Consider the following 18,607-nt stretch of genomic DNA (forward strand, 5'->3'; position numbering starts at 1 on the left):
TTTTTCTTTTTGTGGGTTAATACTCAGAGGGTCACCAAGCCTGGAGGTGACCAGAGACAAAAGTGCCCACTTGAGATAAAGATAACGCTTTAGCAATTATCCTCCAATTAAAAAAACTTTTTAAAAGGTAACTCTGTAAACTGGGGAAAGGGACTGCCAGCCCCTTTAAGGCGGGACTAGAGGAGGAAGCTGAGCTCCGCTCAAAAGAGAGCATAGGAAGAAAACACAAATACCATATTTAAAACATTTTTTTATTCTGCAAAAATTTCCACAGTGCAAAAATACAGCAGATCCAAATAACGTCTTAAGGAGGGTCTGGAAGTATAAATCAGGACCAGAGGCTTGAGGAAGATGTAAATTTCAAATTTGTTCAACTCTTAAGGTGTAAGTTTCGGTCCCTCATGACGGAAAGTCCTCACAGGAGAAGGGGGCTGGGGCTGGTCTTGGAGGGCAGTCAAGAATGCTGAACTGTGGAGACCTCGATTTCACCACCAGAAAGGAGGTGACTCCTGGCTTCATGTCGTGTCACACAGTTCTCTACCCGGGTGGCTTCTCGGGACATCTGAATACCCAAGTAATTCTCTGTACAGCCATTTTTCTAGGGAGAAGACCCACTGCTTATAGCAGATTATCAAAAACCTCAGTGGCCACCCCTCATCCCCTCGTTCTGGCCAGAAAAAAATGTCTAAGACCACGGCAGCACTACTGATACTGCTGACCGCTCAATCTTTCTCCTCTCATAGTCACATTATTCTTATAAACAGGATTGCCTATGAATCCCTTAATTTAAAAACAATGCTCACAGGAAATAAAGAAAAATGGGTATACAGAATTTTCCTGCTAAATTCATTTACTATTTTATATTGTTATATGATCTTCCTTCCAGTGACTGGACGCACTGCAGCTTAGATGAAATGTTTTCTGCATTTGAGATTTTATATCCACCTGACATAATTACAGACCTTTCAACAAACTGCCTCTAGGTACTTTTATACTGGAAACATGTAAGTGTATTAATTTCACAGCTCTAAGAAGACACCAACAATTAACTAGCATGTTTAATTAGTATTAAATGTACTCATTTTAAGTATGCTTAATAAGAATGATACCCAAATTCATTAATAAATGAGTTTGAGCAAATGTACCTTACAACCCCTTAAATGTATTTCTCATGGAAGCTGTTGCAGAAATCATTTTGGAAATAAACAAACATATATCTTATTCATTCACAGAAAATGACCCTTAGGGCTTTAATATCAAACATAGCCATCACAGTCAGTTCACAAAAAGAACATAAAGTGCAAAAACTCCATTTCAAAAGGCTTTAAGTTACTCCCAATGTAACAGAGATTAAATGCTACCACAGCCAGTGGGCCCACCACCCTTATACAGCACACCCTATATAAAGTACAGAACAAGGTATATACCTGAAAATATGTATCTATTTGCTCTGATTACATATTGTGGTTACAAAATCGTCTCAGAACTGGTTTAAAAAATAGGGAAAGCTACAATTCAAACAATGAGTTCTTTAAAGTAGGGGCCATTAAAAAATCTGTAGGAAAATGATGTCTACAAAATCCATTGAGAATCCCAACCTAGCCCAAGATTTCTCTTTGACCAGCTGGATCAGCAGCAACCAGGCAAAGAGCTGACTATTAGGGGTTCCAGGTTCATTTGGGAACAAGGAGCTATGAGAGAGGCTGTGTCCAGGCAAGCTTCTGCCCTCACCTGTCCCCCAGACAGATGGTTCCGCATTAGCCCGGAGGGATGAAGAGCCAGGGGAGGCTCACCCCTCAGTTCTGATGCCTCCAGGATGGCACCAGCTTGCGTAAGCATAATGAATGAGGGAGAAGTTTTTATTACATACCTGAGAAGTCCAATAAATAGCATAGGTGATGGTATTTTTACAAATCCTGTGCTTGATAACCATGATGCTTAGTCTCCCAAAAGAACAGCTCTGATCCACAAGGAACGTCTTCTAGGCATTCTTCGGGGGGACAGGCACAGCGCACCCCCAAATGTAGCCTACCTCCAAACAGATGCAGGCATCTTATCCCCAGACACCTGCAATACAGTCACTGAAGTGCTGGTTTTACATTAAAATAATAAAAGCAGGAACTATTTTCTAAAAATCAGACACTATAAAATACGAATTGTTAAATGATCACTTGGTTACATTAACTGTTTTTTAATATTCCAAATCCAGTACCTACCGGGTGTCAATCTTAGGCAAATCCGCATCAGAAGAAATATCTAATAGCCATGCTGAGTAATTGTCATGACCTAAGTCCTGTCAAATCTCCACCTCCCTGAATTACCAGGGGGGATAAAAAGATTCCTGATTGCACATCAAGGAATGAAATAAGCTATTCACTCTTTACATCAAAACCTGTAGAACTATATATTTAACAGCTATTTTCTATGACTCGTCCATCTAAGTGCAGAAACGTATCAAAAAGTAGAACTCATTTTTTCTTATGGCCCATTGATGTTAGGCTCAAATAAAAAGGGAAGACTCAGAGTAAGTCTTAAAATCCAGTGATGAATACTCAAGAATATAGCTAACTCTCAGATATCCCAAAACCTGCTCTTCAGAAAAAATATGACTGGCATTTATATTCCATTCAAGGTACAAAATCAACTGTCAGCTCTAAAAGACATCTATTTACAACTGTATTAGGGAAAAAAAGATGAGAAGGAAATATGCCAAAATATATTAACAGTGGTTGTCCTTGAGCCATAGAAATAGATTACTTTGTTTTCTTCTCTTTCAACTTTTCTGTGATATCCCCATTTTCCTTAAAAAGCATGTAGTGCTATAAGAGCATTATGAATATAAATGTAAATATAAATATGAATGAAGCCATAATCCAAAGTAAGATTGGTATATTCCTACTCTCTTGATTTACCCTGCCACACTGGTAAACATAGTGATTTCTTTTCAGACGTAGAGCGAAGACTTGTGTTCCTCAAATACACCCTATTTCACACTTTTTCTCAGCCTCATCCCAGTAAAATCAACCTCTAGAAGGGGGCCAGTGGTAAAGAACCCTCCTGCCAATGCAGGAGACATAAGAGACTCAGGTTTGATCCCTGGGTCAGGAAGATCCAATGGAGAAGGGAATGGCACCCCACTCCAGCATTCTCACCTGGAGAACCCCATGGACAGAGGAGCCTGGCGGGCTGCAGTCCATAGGGTGGCAAGGAGTCAGACATGACTGGACTGAGCACTCACGCATGTGTTAGAAGGGCGTTTTGTCTTTCATAACAAAAGCATTCTTTCTGAAACTTAGCCATTTGACTTGCAGAAGAAGAGAATTAGCCCTATAAGTTAGGGCACTTACTTCTTTCCTTCTAGCAGAGTCGCATTTCATCCCCATTTCCAAGGTCATTCAGAACCTTCCAGGTGGGCCAGGTGAAAGCCTTTGGGGCTGGAGGTGGTGGGTCCCAAGGAACATGCCCTTCATTTCATCAAGAGAAATGGTCCTCTTTGATGGCTGGGACAATGCTCCCATCACCAATGAACTTTCAAGACAGAAACTAAACTTCACACACACAAAACATTACCTACACGCTGCTTCTCTTTACTCTTTCCCACTAAAAGAGCTGGGCTTAAAATACAACCAATCCCTCCTCAGAGCATTTTTCTACTTCAGCATGGATGAGGACAGAATCCATGCCTGGTGGGTCAGTCTGAAAAGAGGATGATCTGACAGCTCCTTTAAAGAAAACTCTAGGCTTGAAACCCAAAGGACTTAAAGAGCAGTTTTCCAATACTGTTCCACAAGCCACCTAGGTCTCATATTCATATGTTAACGTTTCCATGAGTATTTAACTCAAATACTGACTTTTAAACTATACTAAAGCAACATGGACACTCACTCCATACCAAATCTACCTTGGAAACCACCAATTTGTTACTTTCCATTTCACTGCCTTTCATATTATTCAGGAAATGCTGTAAGCTTAACCTCAAAATAAAATTAAGCTAATAGAATACAACTTATTTCACACATTAGGTCTCCATAAAGATGCCTTACAGCCAACAGGGTTCTTCTGCTAAAATCATTTGAAAACCACGGAAGTAGAATAAAGTCATTCATTTCTAAATTCAGTTGCTCCTTGGACTTTTCATCCTTTGATCCTGTGCAAGTTCTAACGAGAGTCTAAGGGTGCCCAGACAAGCCAAAGTTGCTACGGCCCCATTCTTAAATACAGAGGACACTGACGTACTTCCCACCCACACAAGAAGGACACATCTGTTCTGTCTGCTCCCATGATGGACTGTTGCAAAGCAAGAGATGCCTGAGTTAACACGAGTATCCCTGAGGTCAGGAATCCCCACCTCGCACCTTGGAGACACATGTGGGGTCTTCCGTTCAGCCCAGTGAAGAGGAGATGAGTTGCAGCCAGTGTGACTTTAGGTGAGAAGAACTCAGAGGGCAAGAGGTTTGTCCTGCTGCACCCAAACCAGCCAGTGAATAATTACAGCCAGCACTTAAGAAAGGCAAGTGGTGAAATGATTAGAGAAGCTGCAGGAAGCACCTCATCCCGTGAGAATACCGAGCGTAATTCCCACAGTAGATATCAGAGACAGAAGAGGCAAGATTCTTGACAGTAATTTCCAGAACAGGACAGCAGACAAGAGGCTTCCAATGAGAACAACTTCTCAAACTTCACATTTGCTCCAAATGTTGAACCAGGATCCCTACCGCGATTGTCACAGGCCTGTGGGAATGTCACAGAGGTCAAGTATTAAGAGGGCAGGAGTCTGTGTATGGAACACTCACACCGCAGCTATTCTTTGTATTTGAGGATACTGGGCTGAGGTGGGGCTGGGGAGCCAAACCATATCAGCATTTAAAGATTGTGCTCATCTTCCAGAATGGCTTAAAGTGGAGTGTCAGTTTTTGGCACAGAGGATTTTGCACATTAGCTTCACCCAGATATGTAGTCAAGTCTCCATCTCCCAGCAGAGGTAGCAGGAAAAGGGCTCACACGTGTATGTAAACCTCAGGTTACAGAGCACTGCAGGGGGAAACCAGCCTCCCAGGGCACAAGCCCTGTGTGTGCTCTGTCTGCTTATTTAGGACAGTGGCCCCAGATGAAAAGCTCTGGCCTCTTCCATTGGACAGAGGGTCTCGTCTGATGCAGGAAGTGTCTGTCACGGGAGGGTCGGCTCCTAGAACACAAGGGGATGGTGGGGCCCGGAAGCAAGGCGTGTGCAGCAAGGGGTCCCCCACTGGACGGCTCTGCCATCACCACAAAGGACGCAGCCCAACGAGCCTTGCAGCTGGAGGTGACGCAGAATACACACCCAGAGCCCCTTGGCCATCTGCTTCCCACCTCTGGGCAAGCATTTCTCCCCCAGGCACTGTGGAGTCCTAGCGGTCCACAGACACACTAGTTAGATCCCAAGGGAATAGAATTTTTAAAAGATAGACCCCACTGCCAACTCTGCGAAACCCCCACCCTGGCTGTCTTTGTGGGCAGGTGAAGATTAGGGGGCAGAGAGGCCAGTCACCGCCTTGCCATCACGTGATCTTCACCGAGGATTTCTTGTTGGCACACAGAAGGGACACATAGGGGACGCCGATGAAGGCCCACCGCTCGCTGGGCCAGAACTTGATGACGGGGCCTTGCTCGGGGATCTCGGACGCAGCATCGAAGTAGGCGAAGCACACGCAGCCCAGGTAGGCGGCAAGGCAAATGAGGATGTGCCTGGCGAGGGAGACAGACGCGTGAGGGCCCGAGGCAGAGAGACCGCTGGACTTCCACCCGCCCTCCCTCCAGGCCTAACCCACCTTTCCCAGATGCCAAGACTGGCAGGGCCTCCTCTAGTCAAGAAGGGGCGAGGGAGCCCCACATCCCCATGAGAGTGATAAATTCTGAGCCAACAAAGCCTCTCTTGAAATGTTCTAAAATATTCCAGCCTGATAACAGGAAAAACTTGCCAATGCCTTTGGGGCTCCAGAGAAATCAAGGGTTTAAGACAGAAGCACTAATATGACATCGCTTATATGCAAAATCTAGAAAATAAGAAAGGGATATAGGGACTTCCCGGGCGCACCAGTGGTTAAGGCTCTGCGCTTCCACTGCAGGGGACGAGGGTTCGATCCCTGGTTGGGGAACTAAGATCCCACATGCCACAGTGCATGGCCAAAAGAAAAAAAAGAGAAAAGAGAGAAAAAGGATACAAATGAACTTCTTCACAAAACAGAAACTGATTCACAAGCTCAGAGAATGAATTTACGGTTGGGGGGGAAGGGTGGGGAAGAAGGATAGATTGGGAGTTTGAGATTGACATGTAAATAAATAAACAAATTTAATTAAAATAAAAAAGAAAACAGAGGCACTAAGAGGATGGAAATAACTGAGCACATGGGATTGATTCCCCGCTTCTCGCTTGAATAACGGGCTGTACATATCTAACACCCTGCGTTAGAAATAATTTTACACTGATTCATCAGCTTTTGCACTTTAGTAAGGAAACTCTTTATTATCTTCACGGTGCCGGTAGCAAGTTTTCATATTGATCTTTATCGTGGGGACCATGTAAAGGCATGTAACTTTTGCATCTTATACTGAAACTTAAAACTCCAGATAAATTAAAGATTTAAAATACATTTTAAAAACATATTTAAAGAATATTTTTATAAATTTTCTTTTATAATATTCTTTTTAAAATAAAAGAATATTTTTATAAACCTTGGAAGAGGTCTTTCTTAAAATGACACAAAGTTCTGAAACCCTAAAGGGAATCACTGTGACAGCCACATGTAATGGACATCTCTACATTTAAGAACACATGGAACAGGGACTTCCCTGGTGGTCCAGTGGTTAAGAATCCACCATCCAGTGCAGGGGACGCAGGTTCAATCCCTGGTCGGGGAACCAAGATCTCACATGCCACGGGGCAGCTAAGCCCGAGCACGGCAACAACTGAGCCCACGCTCTAGAACCCACGAGCAGCAACTAGAGGGAAGCCCAGGCATACAAGGAAGAGTCCACGCACTGCCACTAAGACCCAGCACAGCCAAACATATAAACACACACACCTGCAATGAGGATGGTTGTAAGAGTGCCACCAGTTTGCTTAGTAGAGAACTAAGGGATTTAAGGGATGTCACAGCCACGCTGTAATGCATATAGAAGGGAGAAGGGAAAAAAAAAAAAAAACTAAAGGAAAAGACTGACAGAGGTGAGAGCATGAAAGTTTAAAACAGTATGGCACAAGATATCATTAACATACTAAAAGATAAATGGGAAAGTGGCGGGGGGTGGTGGGGCGGGGGGGTGGGAATAGGTGTACCATATGACAAAGGATTAAAATCCCTACCTGATGAAGAGCCCTTTAAAAACCAATCATTGCATAGGGTGTCTGGGATTTGCTTTATAACAATCTGGGTGGGGTGGGTAGTGGGTGAGGGTGGCCAGGATGAGATAATACTGAAGATAACTGTTACCTCCCTGGGGGCTCCATGTATTATTCTCTATACTTTTGAAAATGTTACAAATGTCCATAATAAATGGCACAGAGGTATTTAACAGTAATGACTCTCTACTATGTGTCGGGAAGTAGGGGCTGCATATAAGTTTTTAAATACGAACATTCCACAGAGATGATAAAGAAACTTAAAAGGCACATTTCAAAAGAGTAAAGATATAGTAAATTGATATCTGAAAGATGTCCAACAAAATATAACTTTTTAAAAGATAAAAATAAAATATTTTCAATCCAGTTAACAAATACTTTTTAAAGTTACTAACATCCAGTATATGTGAAAGTATATCTTACAGATACACTTTTATTATCTTACAGATTTTAGTAAAATTGTGTCAGTTGGTATCTCTGGGTTTGGCAACATATTATAACCTAAGGGAACATTCAGGCATATGAACAAATACATATATTCATTACCAATTGTTTATAAAAGTGAAAAGTTAGAAATAACCTTAATATCCATTAACAGAGAAGTTGGTTAAATGAATTACATAGCATTACCCATATTGTGAGGTATTAACTGGACACACAAACTAATGAAAATAATATAAATACATTGGTAAGGAAAGCTGTCGATGATTTGAACAGCAAAAGAAGAACCAGCTTGCATTATGTATGCTGCTGCTGCTAAGTCGCTTCAGTCGTGTCCGACTCTGTGCGACCCCAGAGACGGCAGCCCACCAGGCTCCACCGTCCCTGGGATTCTCCAGGCAAAAACACTGGAGTGGGTTGCCATTTCCTTCTCCAATGCATGAAAGTGAAAAGTGAAAGTGAAGTCGCTCAGTCATATCCGACTGTCGTATCCGACTGAGCTCAGTCGTGTGCGACCCCATGGACTGCAGCTTACCAGGCTCCGCTGCCCATTTTCCAGGCATCATGTATAGTTTTTAAAAACAAAAAACTTTTTGTTTTTAAAAGTAGAATTAGAGAACTAAACACCTGGAAGGATATACTTTAGGTTGTTAGCAATTGTTCTCTCTCTTTGGACAGAATTAGAATTGTAAAAGCCTTTCTTGCTATACTTCCCTGTTGTTTAAATTTGTTGTAGTAAATAAATATATCACTATAACTGGAACCAAAAAAAAAAAAAAAAGGTTCAACTTTGGTTTGTTTTTTGGCCACACTACACAGCATTTGAGTTCTTAGTTCCCCAAATAGGGATTGAAGCTGCGCCCCCTGCAAAGGAAGCTGGAAATCTTAACCACTGGACCATCAGGGAAATCCCAAAAAATTGTTCAACTTTAGGGGGGAAAAAACTCAAAGTACACCAAATTTAGAAACAAATTGAACCAAAATTACTACACTGTACTTTTTGAATTTTACTTAAATCACTCTGTGATAAAGGAACTTGGATCAGTTAAAAACACACCAGAGGATTCCCTGGTGGTCCACAGCTTAAGACCAAGCTTTCACTGCAGGGGACATAGGTTCAATCCCTAGACAGGGAACTAAGATCTCACATGCTGCATGTGGAGCAACCAAAAGACAAAATAAAAATTTTTTAAAGAAAGTACTATATTTTGAATGAGATCCTCTTTACACAGGTGGATACATTTATCAAAACTTAGCAGACTACACAAAATCTATGCATTTAATAATCTGTAAATTATAACTCAGATGTACGAAGTGTATATAAATTCACTAATGTGAGTCAAGGTTGAACTGAAGAAATATCAGGCAATGGATCCTAAGACTGGAATCCCCAGCATGAGCTGCTTTGCTTTGCCTTCAGCGAACAAATCTGGAAGTCCCCAAGTCTTAACCTGAGAGCAGCTTAGGTCTCATGGTAGATAATACACAAGTTCTAACATCCCAGGGAATTCAAGAGAATTCTTTCAAATCAAATAATCTTAGCCATCCCCTGATAGAGGTCAGCCTTCTTCCAAATCTGGATCTAACAAGTCTTAACAACTCCTTACCACTAGAATTCCTCCCTGGGTGCTCTCAACTTACAAGGAGCACTCTAAAGAATTCTCTTGTCCCTTGATATCTTCACGATCAGAATTCCTGGAGGACAGAGAGGGAAAGATGATACTAGGTTTGGAATTGAAGCAGTTCCCAGGAAGAAAACCACTCCTCCTCTGCTTTCTGAGGATAGGATTCTACATGCTGTTTCGTAACCTTTTTCTTAACCTAACAGTGCATCCTGAGCCTTCTAAACTATAGATGCTTGATCATGTTCCCCATGATAAAGCTCCTGGGCTGGTTTTATGTAACCAGCTGGGCGATCCTTAACAATTCACTTTTATTTCTCTGGACTTGTGTCTCCACCTGTCAAATGAATGAGTGAGACTGTCCCCAGGTGATCTGTGAGGCCCAAGCTGGTCACTCAGGCTCAGGTGTGTTTGGTTCCGATTTGGGACTGTCCTGTCCCCACGTCACATCTTCCCCAGCCTTCCCCACATTCCCCTACCCTGTAGATCTAGCTAGAGCTCAGGTTACAGCTTCGATTTCCAAGCTCCTTTCTGCTTTGATAACGGAGCTAGAGGTAAGAGACGGCACAGACATGAAGCATAGACAATTAGGTCTTTCTGTTCTGGCTAAGCCTGCTCCCTGAGACGTCCGATAGTCTGTGTGAAGAGAGGGGCCCCCAGGCTCTGCTCCATCTCCTGTGCACACTCATGCGCCCTGCAGAAGAGCAGAGTGATGACAGAGAGCGGAGACCCTGCCTTGCCACCCCCTGCCCCCAACGACGCGGCTCACCACACACAGTGCAGATAGGGGAAGTGGACGGACGACAGCAGCTCACAGAAGGCCCGGTCAGTGATCCAGCAGAAGAGGGCGAGGGTCCACCAGAGGCCGGAGAAGAGGCCCAGCTTAAAAACACGTACGTTGTCACACCTGCCAGAGACACAGAGAACTGCTCGTGTCCGTCCTGGTCTCCTTCTAATTCACTGGTCACTTCTCTGCCTCCTCACACCTCCCCAGCCCCTAAGCCTAACCCTCCTTGGCCCCTTGGCACCAGGGTTCCCACCCAATGCCCCATCACACAGGCTCAAGAATATAAACACCATATATACCCCGATGGCTCACAAAGCCACATTCCTCACCCAGGCCTCCTCTTAACTCCAGACTTGCAAACCACACATCACATTATGACAGGTCCACCTGATGGTCTGTGTTGATCTAAATTTCACATGTCTACAAAGAACTCCTGATCCTTTCTTCTGTTCAATACCCATTCTCCTCCCGGCCCCCTTGGGGAAGGACCTCAGGCCAAGAATTCTGGAGTCATTGTTCTCTTTCTCACATACTCTACATCTAATTCATCAGCTCAGTGATATATATTTCAAATCCAATCTCTTTCCATCACCACTGCCTGGGTCCAAGCCCCCTGAGTTACGGCAACCACCTCCATCTGCCCTGTTCCTACAGTCACCTCTCAATGCCCTGCCCAAAAGCCTCCCACATCTTCCCTTTTCCCAGAGGGAAGCCAAAGTGCTCACAGTGGCAGAAGGCCCAGTGTGCTGGCTTCCCTCTGTGCTCCACCCGCTCCTCCCTACCTGCCCCACGTTGCCTCTTCTAATCAAACCCCGCAGCAATCTTTGCCATTCCTCCAAAACCCTAGGCTCGCTGCTCAAGCCTTAGCACTGGCTGTTCTGTCTCCTGGAATGCTATTCCCAGATAGCCACAGGGCTCGCCACCCCCCAGTTTTTGTTCAAATGTCCCTCAGTGAGCCCTTTGCTGAGCACTGTTCCTAACAATCACATGGCCTATCTCCACAGCCTAAGTGACCCCCAAGCCCCCATCACCTTCTTCCCTCTATTTCTCTCTGTAGCAATGACAGCCTCGCCGATAACCTCTGTGCTTCATTTATGTATCTCCAGCCTGTCTCCCCCACCTGGGATGATGTCAGGCTCAGGGAGGCTCTTGGTACTCCTGAAAGAAAGAATGAGCTCTTCCACACCCTGAGGCAAAGGGTTTCTGAACAAACCCCAATAGCTCGAGGGGGAACTTCAGCAGCCGTTTTACTTCCTTATTACCAAATTGCTCACAAAGAGGGTGACTTCTTTTCCTGGGGAGAAATGCCCAGAGGGAGTTGGTGGCTGAGGGTCCTTCCACCCCTCCTTTGGGGTCTCTGTCTCTCAAAGGCCTGCACCCCAGTCAGTCCAGCTTGCTCACTCGCAGGAGTCTGTGTCTAACATAAATATGACCCCTTCATATTTATGCAAATTTTATCTGTTCATGTTTGCTGAACAAGTTAATGGTGTCTAAAGTCTGACTTCCTGGTACGTTTCCCAGCCATCTGATGGAAACATGGGCAAAAGCATCAGTGAATATGGGATGGACAGCAGGCTCAGAAAGATCTGCTCAGAAAACAACCTGAAAAGCCCTGTCAGTAGGAGGGTTATATGTAGCCCTTGAAAAGATTTATGAAAAAATTTATAGAGCCCCACCACATTAGTGACTGCTTTCCAGTTCAGTGACTAAAACAGAGATGAATAATTTCCATTTTCCCTTCCTCTTCAGCATATGAACAGGAATTAAAGGCATGGAGTAGATGAGAAGTCTTAGGGAAGTGTAGAGAGAGAAAAACAGAGGTTAGGGTGTACCTTATGGGTTCCCTGCATGGACAGGTGCATAGAAAAGGAGGCGCTCTCAGGAGGGGCTGAAGAGGAGCTGCTGCAGAACTGGTTAAAAAAAAAAAAAAAGAATGTGGTGTCATAGGAATCACAGGAAAGAATGGTCCAGGGTTGAGGGGGTGAATTGTACAGAGAGCTGGGAAAACAAGTGAGATTCAGGAGGACTAAAAAGTGATCAGTGGATGTACAACCGAGAGGGGGTTGGGTATCAAAGTGGGCACAGAAGCCAGGTTAGAGTAGCTTGAAGAATAAATGAGAGGAAACAGATGGAGACACCTTTTAAATAAGCATGGCTGTGACAGATGAGAGATTAAGGGTGATGGCTGGAGACAGAGGTAATAGAGGCTAGGCTGGGTGTTAGAGACAATGGGAGAGATTCAATAGGCTAATGGGAAGGATCTTTCAGAGAGAGAGGGATGACACAGTAGACAATTTACAGGCGCAAAATAAGAAATGGAGAATGGAGGGGATAATCAGTAAGTAGAAAGGTAGATCCTAGAGATAGAAGGAGGAATATTTCCACAATGCTGCAAGTTTTTAAGGTAATGATGAAGACTAATTAGCTGTAATGATAACTGGCTTTTCAGGGGTAAAAAATTTCAAATATAGAATAGAAATTATTTCCTTTGTAATTACTTAAAAGGATTAGAGTATTAAAGGAAAATGTTTCCCTGCTTAAAGATCACAATTGTGAAGGAGAATTTATTTATTCTATAAAATCTGCCCCTTGATTTGCTCTTGTTTAGCTAATATGAATTTAAAAGTTTCCCTTTCTTTAGCCAGTTTTGAACAAAATTATAGATTAAAACATGAAACTCTGGAGTTATAATGAAAACTAGATTGCAGTGAATTCTCAAGAAACATAGCTAAGTGGAGAACATTCTATTGACTTCAGGCCTAACATCAGCCAGCATCAGTGGACTATCACAAATCCATTCAGATATCTTTATCGGCAATTTAATGGTTTTCCAAAGAGCTTTAAGCTCTGTTAGTAGGAGAAGGCAATGGTAACCCACTCCAGTACTCTTGCCTAGAAAATCCCATGGATGGAGGAGCCTGGTAGGCTGCAGTCCATGGGGTCGCTAAGAGTCGGGCACGACTGAGCGACTTCACCTTCACTTTTCACTCTCTTGCATTGGAGACGGAAATGGCAACCCACTCCAGTGTTCTTGCCTGGAGAATCCCAGGGACGGGGGAGCCTGCTGGGCTGCCGTCTATGGGGTCGCACAAAGTCGGACACGACTGAAGCGACTTAGCAGCAGTTGCAGCAGTATTCTGAAATGGGTCTCTTCCTTCCCAGGTCCATGAAGGGTACTCAAAGCCAACAAGACAACACAGGACAGTCCTTCCACTGCCGGCCAGCAAGTTTATATCGCCCTTCACCAACCACCTCTGACCCTGCCTGGTATTGCTGATAATCAAAACACCCCCCAGAGGCAAAGCAATGATAGAAAACATATACATGTCTCCACTCAAAACAAAGAGTGAGAGAAAGCTGATTATACCCTACACAGAGAAACTCCCACAAAGGGGGATAAATACAAGATTTCAATTAAGACCATCTGCGTCCATGACAATAAACCATGAATTTAGAGTGGATTTCTAAAAGTGGTACAGAGAAAAAGCATTTTCAAAGAGTATTACAATATGGGTAGTGATTTAGATGTGTTTTAGTTGGGGCTGAATAAGACAGTCATAAACACACACAAGAGCTAAACTACTTTTCAGAAGAACCCAAATGAACTTTTTGGCCAATCCAATAATGTGTCTGGGTATCAACCTGAACTCTGCACATACAACTTGACACAAGAAAATGTTTATGCAAACAGTAAAAGGCTTTACTTGATAGGTTGTAAGAAAGAAACTAAGCCTCAGGGAAAGTAGCAATGCTGCTTTGTATACAGACATTCATTTCTTTTTCCTTCTGTGTATAAACACAATAGCCTCTTTAGGACTTTGCTTTTCTTCTTACTCTTGTCATATGAACACATCTAGTCTCCTTTTTGGGCTTCCCTGGTCGCTCAGTGGTAACGAATCCACCTGCCAAAGCAGGAAACATGGGTTCGATCCCTGAATTAGGAAGACGCCCCTGGAGAAGGAAATGGCAACGCACTCCAGTATTCTTGTGGGGGAAATCCCATGGACAGAGGAGCAGGGCGGGCTATAGTCCTTGGGGTTGACTTAGTGACTAAACAACAACATCCTCCTTTCTGCAGAGTTGACTCCAGGCAGCTTGGTCTAGGCACTTACCAGGTCCTGAGATTTTCCTCCTAAGCTAGTTTTTGGATCATTAGAATATATTGCTTATACTCCTCCCTTCTTTCTGAAAACGAGATTAATACTTTGAACCAAACCATCCAACTTGATCCTAATCCACAAGTCAGGGACGACTCTTTGTGAGGAGTAACTCCTCTTCAAAGGCGGTAAAAGAACCGAGAGCTGGTTTGTTCCTATCCCAAGGACAGCCTGAGGGCCGGGGAGGAAGACTGCTACCCACCTCCTGAGCTCAGCAATGAGTAGCGCCATGCAGGGAACCCCCAGGGTCATCAGAGAGATGTTGTTGATGGCGGGCTTGACAAACGCCAGGCACGTTGTAACTGCAGACAGGACACAGACCACCACCTTGAACCTGCCCCTGTAAGGGTGTAAGCAAACCAAATCCATTAGCAAAGGGGGTCGTGTTTGCTTGCGGGATGTTGGCAGAGTACAGGCACTGATGCTGGGAGGGCAAGCCCAAAAGACTTTCCACACAAAGTACCAGGAGCCTGCAAACCACTCTCCCACACTGGCTCAGTTTTTCTAGGAATTCACCCTTAGGAAACAATCAGAAATTTTCAAAATAGTTAGCTATGAAAACGGTTCAATTATAATCAACCTGAGCCTTTAAGGATAAGATGTGAATACTTGATTATTTTTAGCGGTACTTTTCTGTATTTTTCCCCCCAGGTGTCTTACAGCATGTTTGGGCAAATTCTTACTGCAAAGGGTCAGATAGTGAATATTTTAGGTTTTGCAGGTCATAGGTTCTCTGCCACAGCTACTCAACCCTGCCACTGTAGACAGTAAGTAAGCAAATGGGCATGACTGTGCAACAGTAACACTTAATCTGCAAAAAACACATAAGTCACCCATGTGGCCAAAGATGTAGTCTGCCCACCCCTCTTCTACAAGGTGAACATGTATAAGAAAAACAGATCATTTACAAACCATAAAGCATCCTAGATTAAAAAAAGAAAAATTCCCCATGTGTCTAGCACACAAGTCTAAAATCCTGGTATCTGTATTGACCGAGAAGCTACAGCCTCTTATGCACTGGAATTTTGTGTTAAGTTTCAGACATGAGAAATGTTAGAGAAATAATTGATACCATCCTTTGGAATCAAAAATAACTGATAACAGCCCTTCAGTGAAGGTGCTTTCAGTGGAAAGAGCTAGAAGTGGCGACGTGACCCTGGACACATTGCTTTCCTTCTCCCTGGGACTCTGCTTTCTTATCTATAAATTTCCTATCTGGTCTAGACTAGAGGATCTCAAAGGCCCATATCTATGACTGAAACTTAGGGGCACATGACTTTCCTGAAGTTTCTGTTATTCCTCATTAGCACCATTTACTTTGGCCAGGAGCCCTGGAAAGCGTCACATTAGGAAACTAATTTGAATGAAATTCCATTGGAAAGAAACCAAAGTGCATGGAAACGTTCGAAATACAAGTGTATCTCGTAAAGAGGAAAACCATTTATCATCAAGGCTCAGGAAATCATTGATCAAGCTGCCAACTCTCTGACTGGAATGAACAGGAATTGTAGCCCTGAACTTTGACCAGCGGGAAAATGTATGTACATGGGAAAGGATCCAGGCAGCAAATCCTCAGGAGAATTGTGTTTTTCTCCCGGCCTTGGCCCCGGCATCCTTCAGCTACTAGAGAAGTCTGCAGCTTGGCCAGAGTACAGTAGCGTTACACAGCCCCAGGTCCCCACCATGTGCCTGGCCCCTGGGGACCCCCTAGTAACTCTATCACTAGATTTGAGGCTCCATGATACGTCAAGGCTTTTTGGTCATTTAGATTAGATAAACACATAATTATGAGCTTCCCTGGTGGCTCACTGGTAAAGAATCTGCCTGCAAGGCAGGAGAGTGGGTTTGATTCCTGGGTCGGGAAGATCCCCTGGTGAAGGAAATGGCACCCACTCTGGTATTCTTGCCTGGGAAATCCCATGGATTAAGGAGCCTGGAGGGCTATAGCCCATGGGGTCACAAAGAGTCGGACACAACTGAGCGACTAAATAACAACCACAGCAAACACATATTCAGATACTTTCAAACTGTACCACTTCCCTGTGTCCGAAGGTTTAGGACCCAGACACAGAACAGAGTAAGTCAGGGCACACGTGTCCAGTGAGACCCCTGTACATTCACATTCTGCTTCCATCCCTTAGCAGCCCATGGGATTTTTGGCAAGTCATTAAAACTCCCCAAGCCTTGGTTTTCCATATGAAAATCAAGACACCTGCCCTGCAGTGTTCTTATAAGCATTAAGGCACTCAACACAGTGCCTGATACAATGGTGTGTGCTAATAAAATCCATTATTTCTGTTTTCATGACCATGATTTGAGAATAAATGTTATTTTAAATAATATTATTGTTGAAAATGTCATACTCAGGGAAAAGCCGACTGAGCTGATGCTGCAATCAAAAAGGCTCTCTGTAGTCTTGCCAAAGATTTCAAAGGCAGCGAGCTTGATGAAACATGCTTTCTCTAAGAGGAACATGGGCAGACACCTCCCTACCACTCCCCAGAGGGTGTGGAGGAATGTGCTTCTGGAAGGCAGCTCAGCCAACCAAGATGCTGTGTGAATGCATGGTTCTGCAACCAGCAGAAGCCAACAGAGTCACCAGAGGCCCTGAGGACAGAGAGAGCTGGGAAAACCCAGGAGGCGAGGGGCCCCACATGGTGTTCTCTAAACATCCCCAACTGTTGCCTCTGGTCCTGTTTTCAACTTTGCAACCCATGATCAGCTCAAACTGAACACAAGGTTGGCGAACCCTTAGCACACCTTCTTCCTGTAATCCCCAAACCCAAATCCAGCAACCCAATACCATCATCATAATATTATTATAATAAAGCTGTTACTATTGTTATCATTAGCTTCCCTTTAAAGAGATGGTTTTTAACCCTGTCAGGCCCTTTAGCCCCTTTTTTCATATCAAACATTTGGTAATGCCCATTTTACTCTTCTGAAGTGAAATGGAATTTATGGATGATAAAACTTTCCATTACTGTGACCACCAAAAACATGTCCACAAAGTCCCCAGATGGCTGGCATGGGATAGATACATCCCTGGACAAGATTCACTGCTTTAAACTCCCCTTTAAGGCTAAAATGGGCTTCCCTGGTGGCTCAGCTGTAAAGAATCCACCTTCTGTGTAAGAGACCTGGGTTCGATTCCTGGGTCAGGAAGATCCTCTGGAGAAGGAAATGGCAACCTACTCCAGTATTCTCACCTGGGAAATCCCTTGGACAGAGAAGTCTGGAGGGCTACAGTCTATGGGAATCACAAAAGAGTTGGACACAATTTAGCAACTAAACAACAACTAAAACATAACCTGTTTAGAACAAGCCTCTGATGTTCACAGGATTCCAGCATTTGGTCCTGGAAGGTCCAACCCTGTCATTTCCTAAGTACGGAGTTGATATGGCCCAGAGAGTCTGGGATGAGCTCAAGTCACCCAGCAGAGACAGCAGGACAAGCAGATCCCAGCCTGCATCCCTGCTATTCAGGATTCAAAAAATAAACTGGATTGTACGGTGAGGACTATCGCTAGATTTTGTGGACAAAACATCATAAGGACCACAGCAGGATAAATTCTTTAGAAAATGGATACAATTAGCCTACAACAGTTTGCTTTTTTCTCAAAACAGAAATGTCAAATTAGAAAAAAAACAGAAATGTCAAATTATTAATAACCAGCAACAGCTGAGTGCATATCCCAACAATTCCTCAGACATTCTAGGCAAGATGAAAAACAGCCCTTTTTAGAAAATCCCACCAATTATTCCCATTTACTATTCCTATTCCTATTCAGCTGAAGCTGAAGCTCCAATACTTTGGCCACCTGATGTGAAGCATCAACTCATTGGAAAAGACCCTGATGCTGGAAAAGACTGAGGGCAGGAGAAGAGGGTAACAGAGGATGAGATGTTTGGATGGCATCACCAATTCAATGGACGTGAACTTGGGCAAACTCCAGGAGATAGTGAAGGACAGGGAGGACTGCCATGCTGCAGTCCATGGGGTTGCAAAGAGTCAGACATGACTTGGTGACTAAACAACAACAATTCCTATTTACATTTCCCTGCTGTTCTGCATATTTTTTATCTTCAAAACACTTATCTGTATTAGCCATTCATAATTACTGCTAGCACTTAGTGAGTGTTTACTCTGTAACAGACACTATGCTATATACTTTATATGATTTTTACATATGTTTCTAACCTCTGAGTTAGATACTTTTAC

The 18,607-nt window shown here is 43.7% G+C and overlaps 1 protein-coding gene across 3 annotated transcripts in view; it reads right to left on the reverse strand.

Annotated features, from left to right (window-relative positions):
• Positions 1 to 234: 234 nt before the first annotated feature.
• The window catches only part of ACER2 (alkaline ceramidase 2), a 32,450-nt gene continuing 14,077 nt past the window's right edge, over positions 235 to 18,607 (reverse strand). The window contains exons 4-6 of one of the 3 annotated variants that reach the window (XM_027549156.1): positions 14,588 to 14,725; positions 10,211 to 10,348; positions 235 to 5,724 (exon numbers count right to left, since the gene is read on the reverse strand). In XM_027549156.1, coding sequence (XP_027404957.1) covers positions 5,538 to 5,724; positions 10,211 to 10,348; positions 14,588 to 14,725 — 463 coding nt within the window. In that variant the 3' untranslated portion in view covers positions 235 to 5,537. Of the gene's footprint in view, positions 5,725 to 8,996; positions 10,136 to 10,210; positions 10,349 to 14,587; positions 14,726 to 18,607 lie in introns of those variants that run through there. The other 2 variants (XM_027549159.1, XM_027549158.1) reach the window with 2 other exon arrangements.

The sequence above is a fragment of the Bos indicus x Bos taurus genome, chromosome 8 (assembly GCF_003369695.1).
Source record: "Bos indicus x Bos taurus breed Angus x Brahman F1 hybrid chromosome 8, Bos_hybrid_MaternalHap_v2.0, whole genome shotgun sequence".
NCBI classification, from domain to species: Eukaryota; Metazoa; Chordata; class Mammalia; order Artiodactyla; family Bovidae; genus Bos; species Bos indicus x Bos taurus.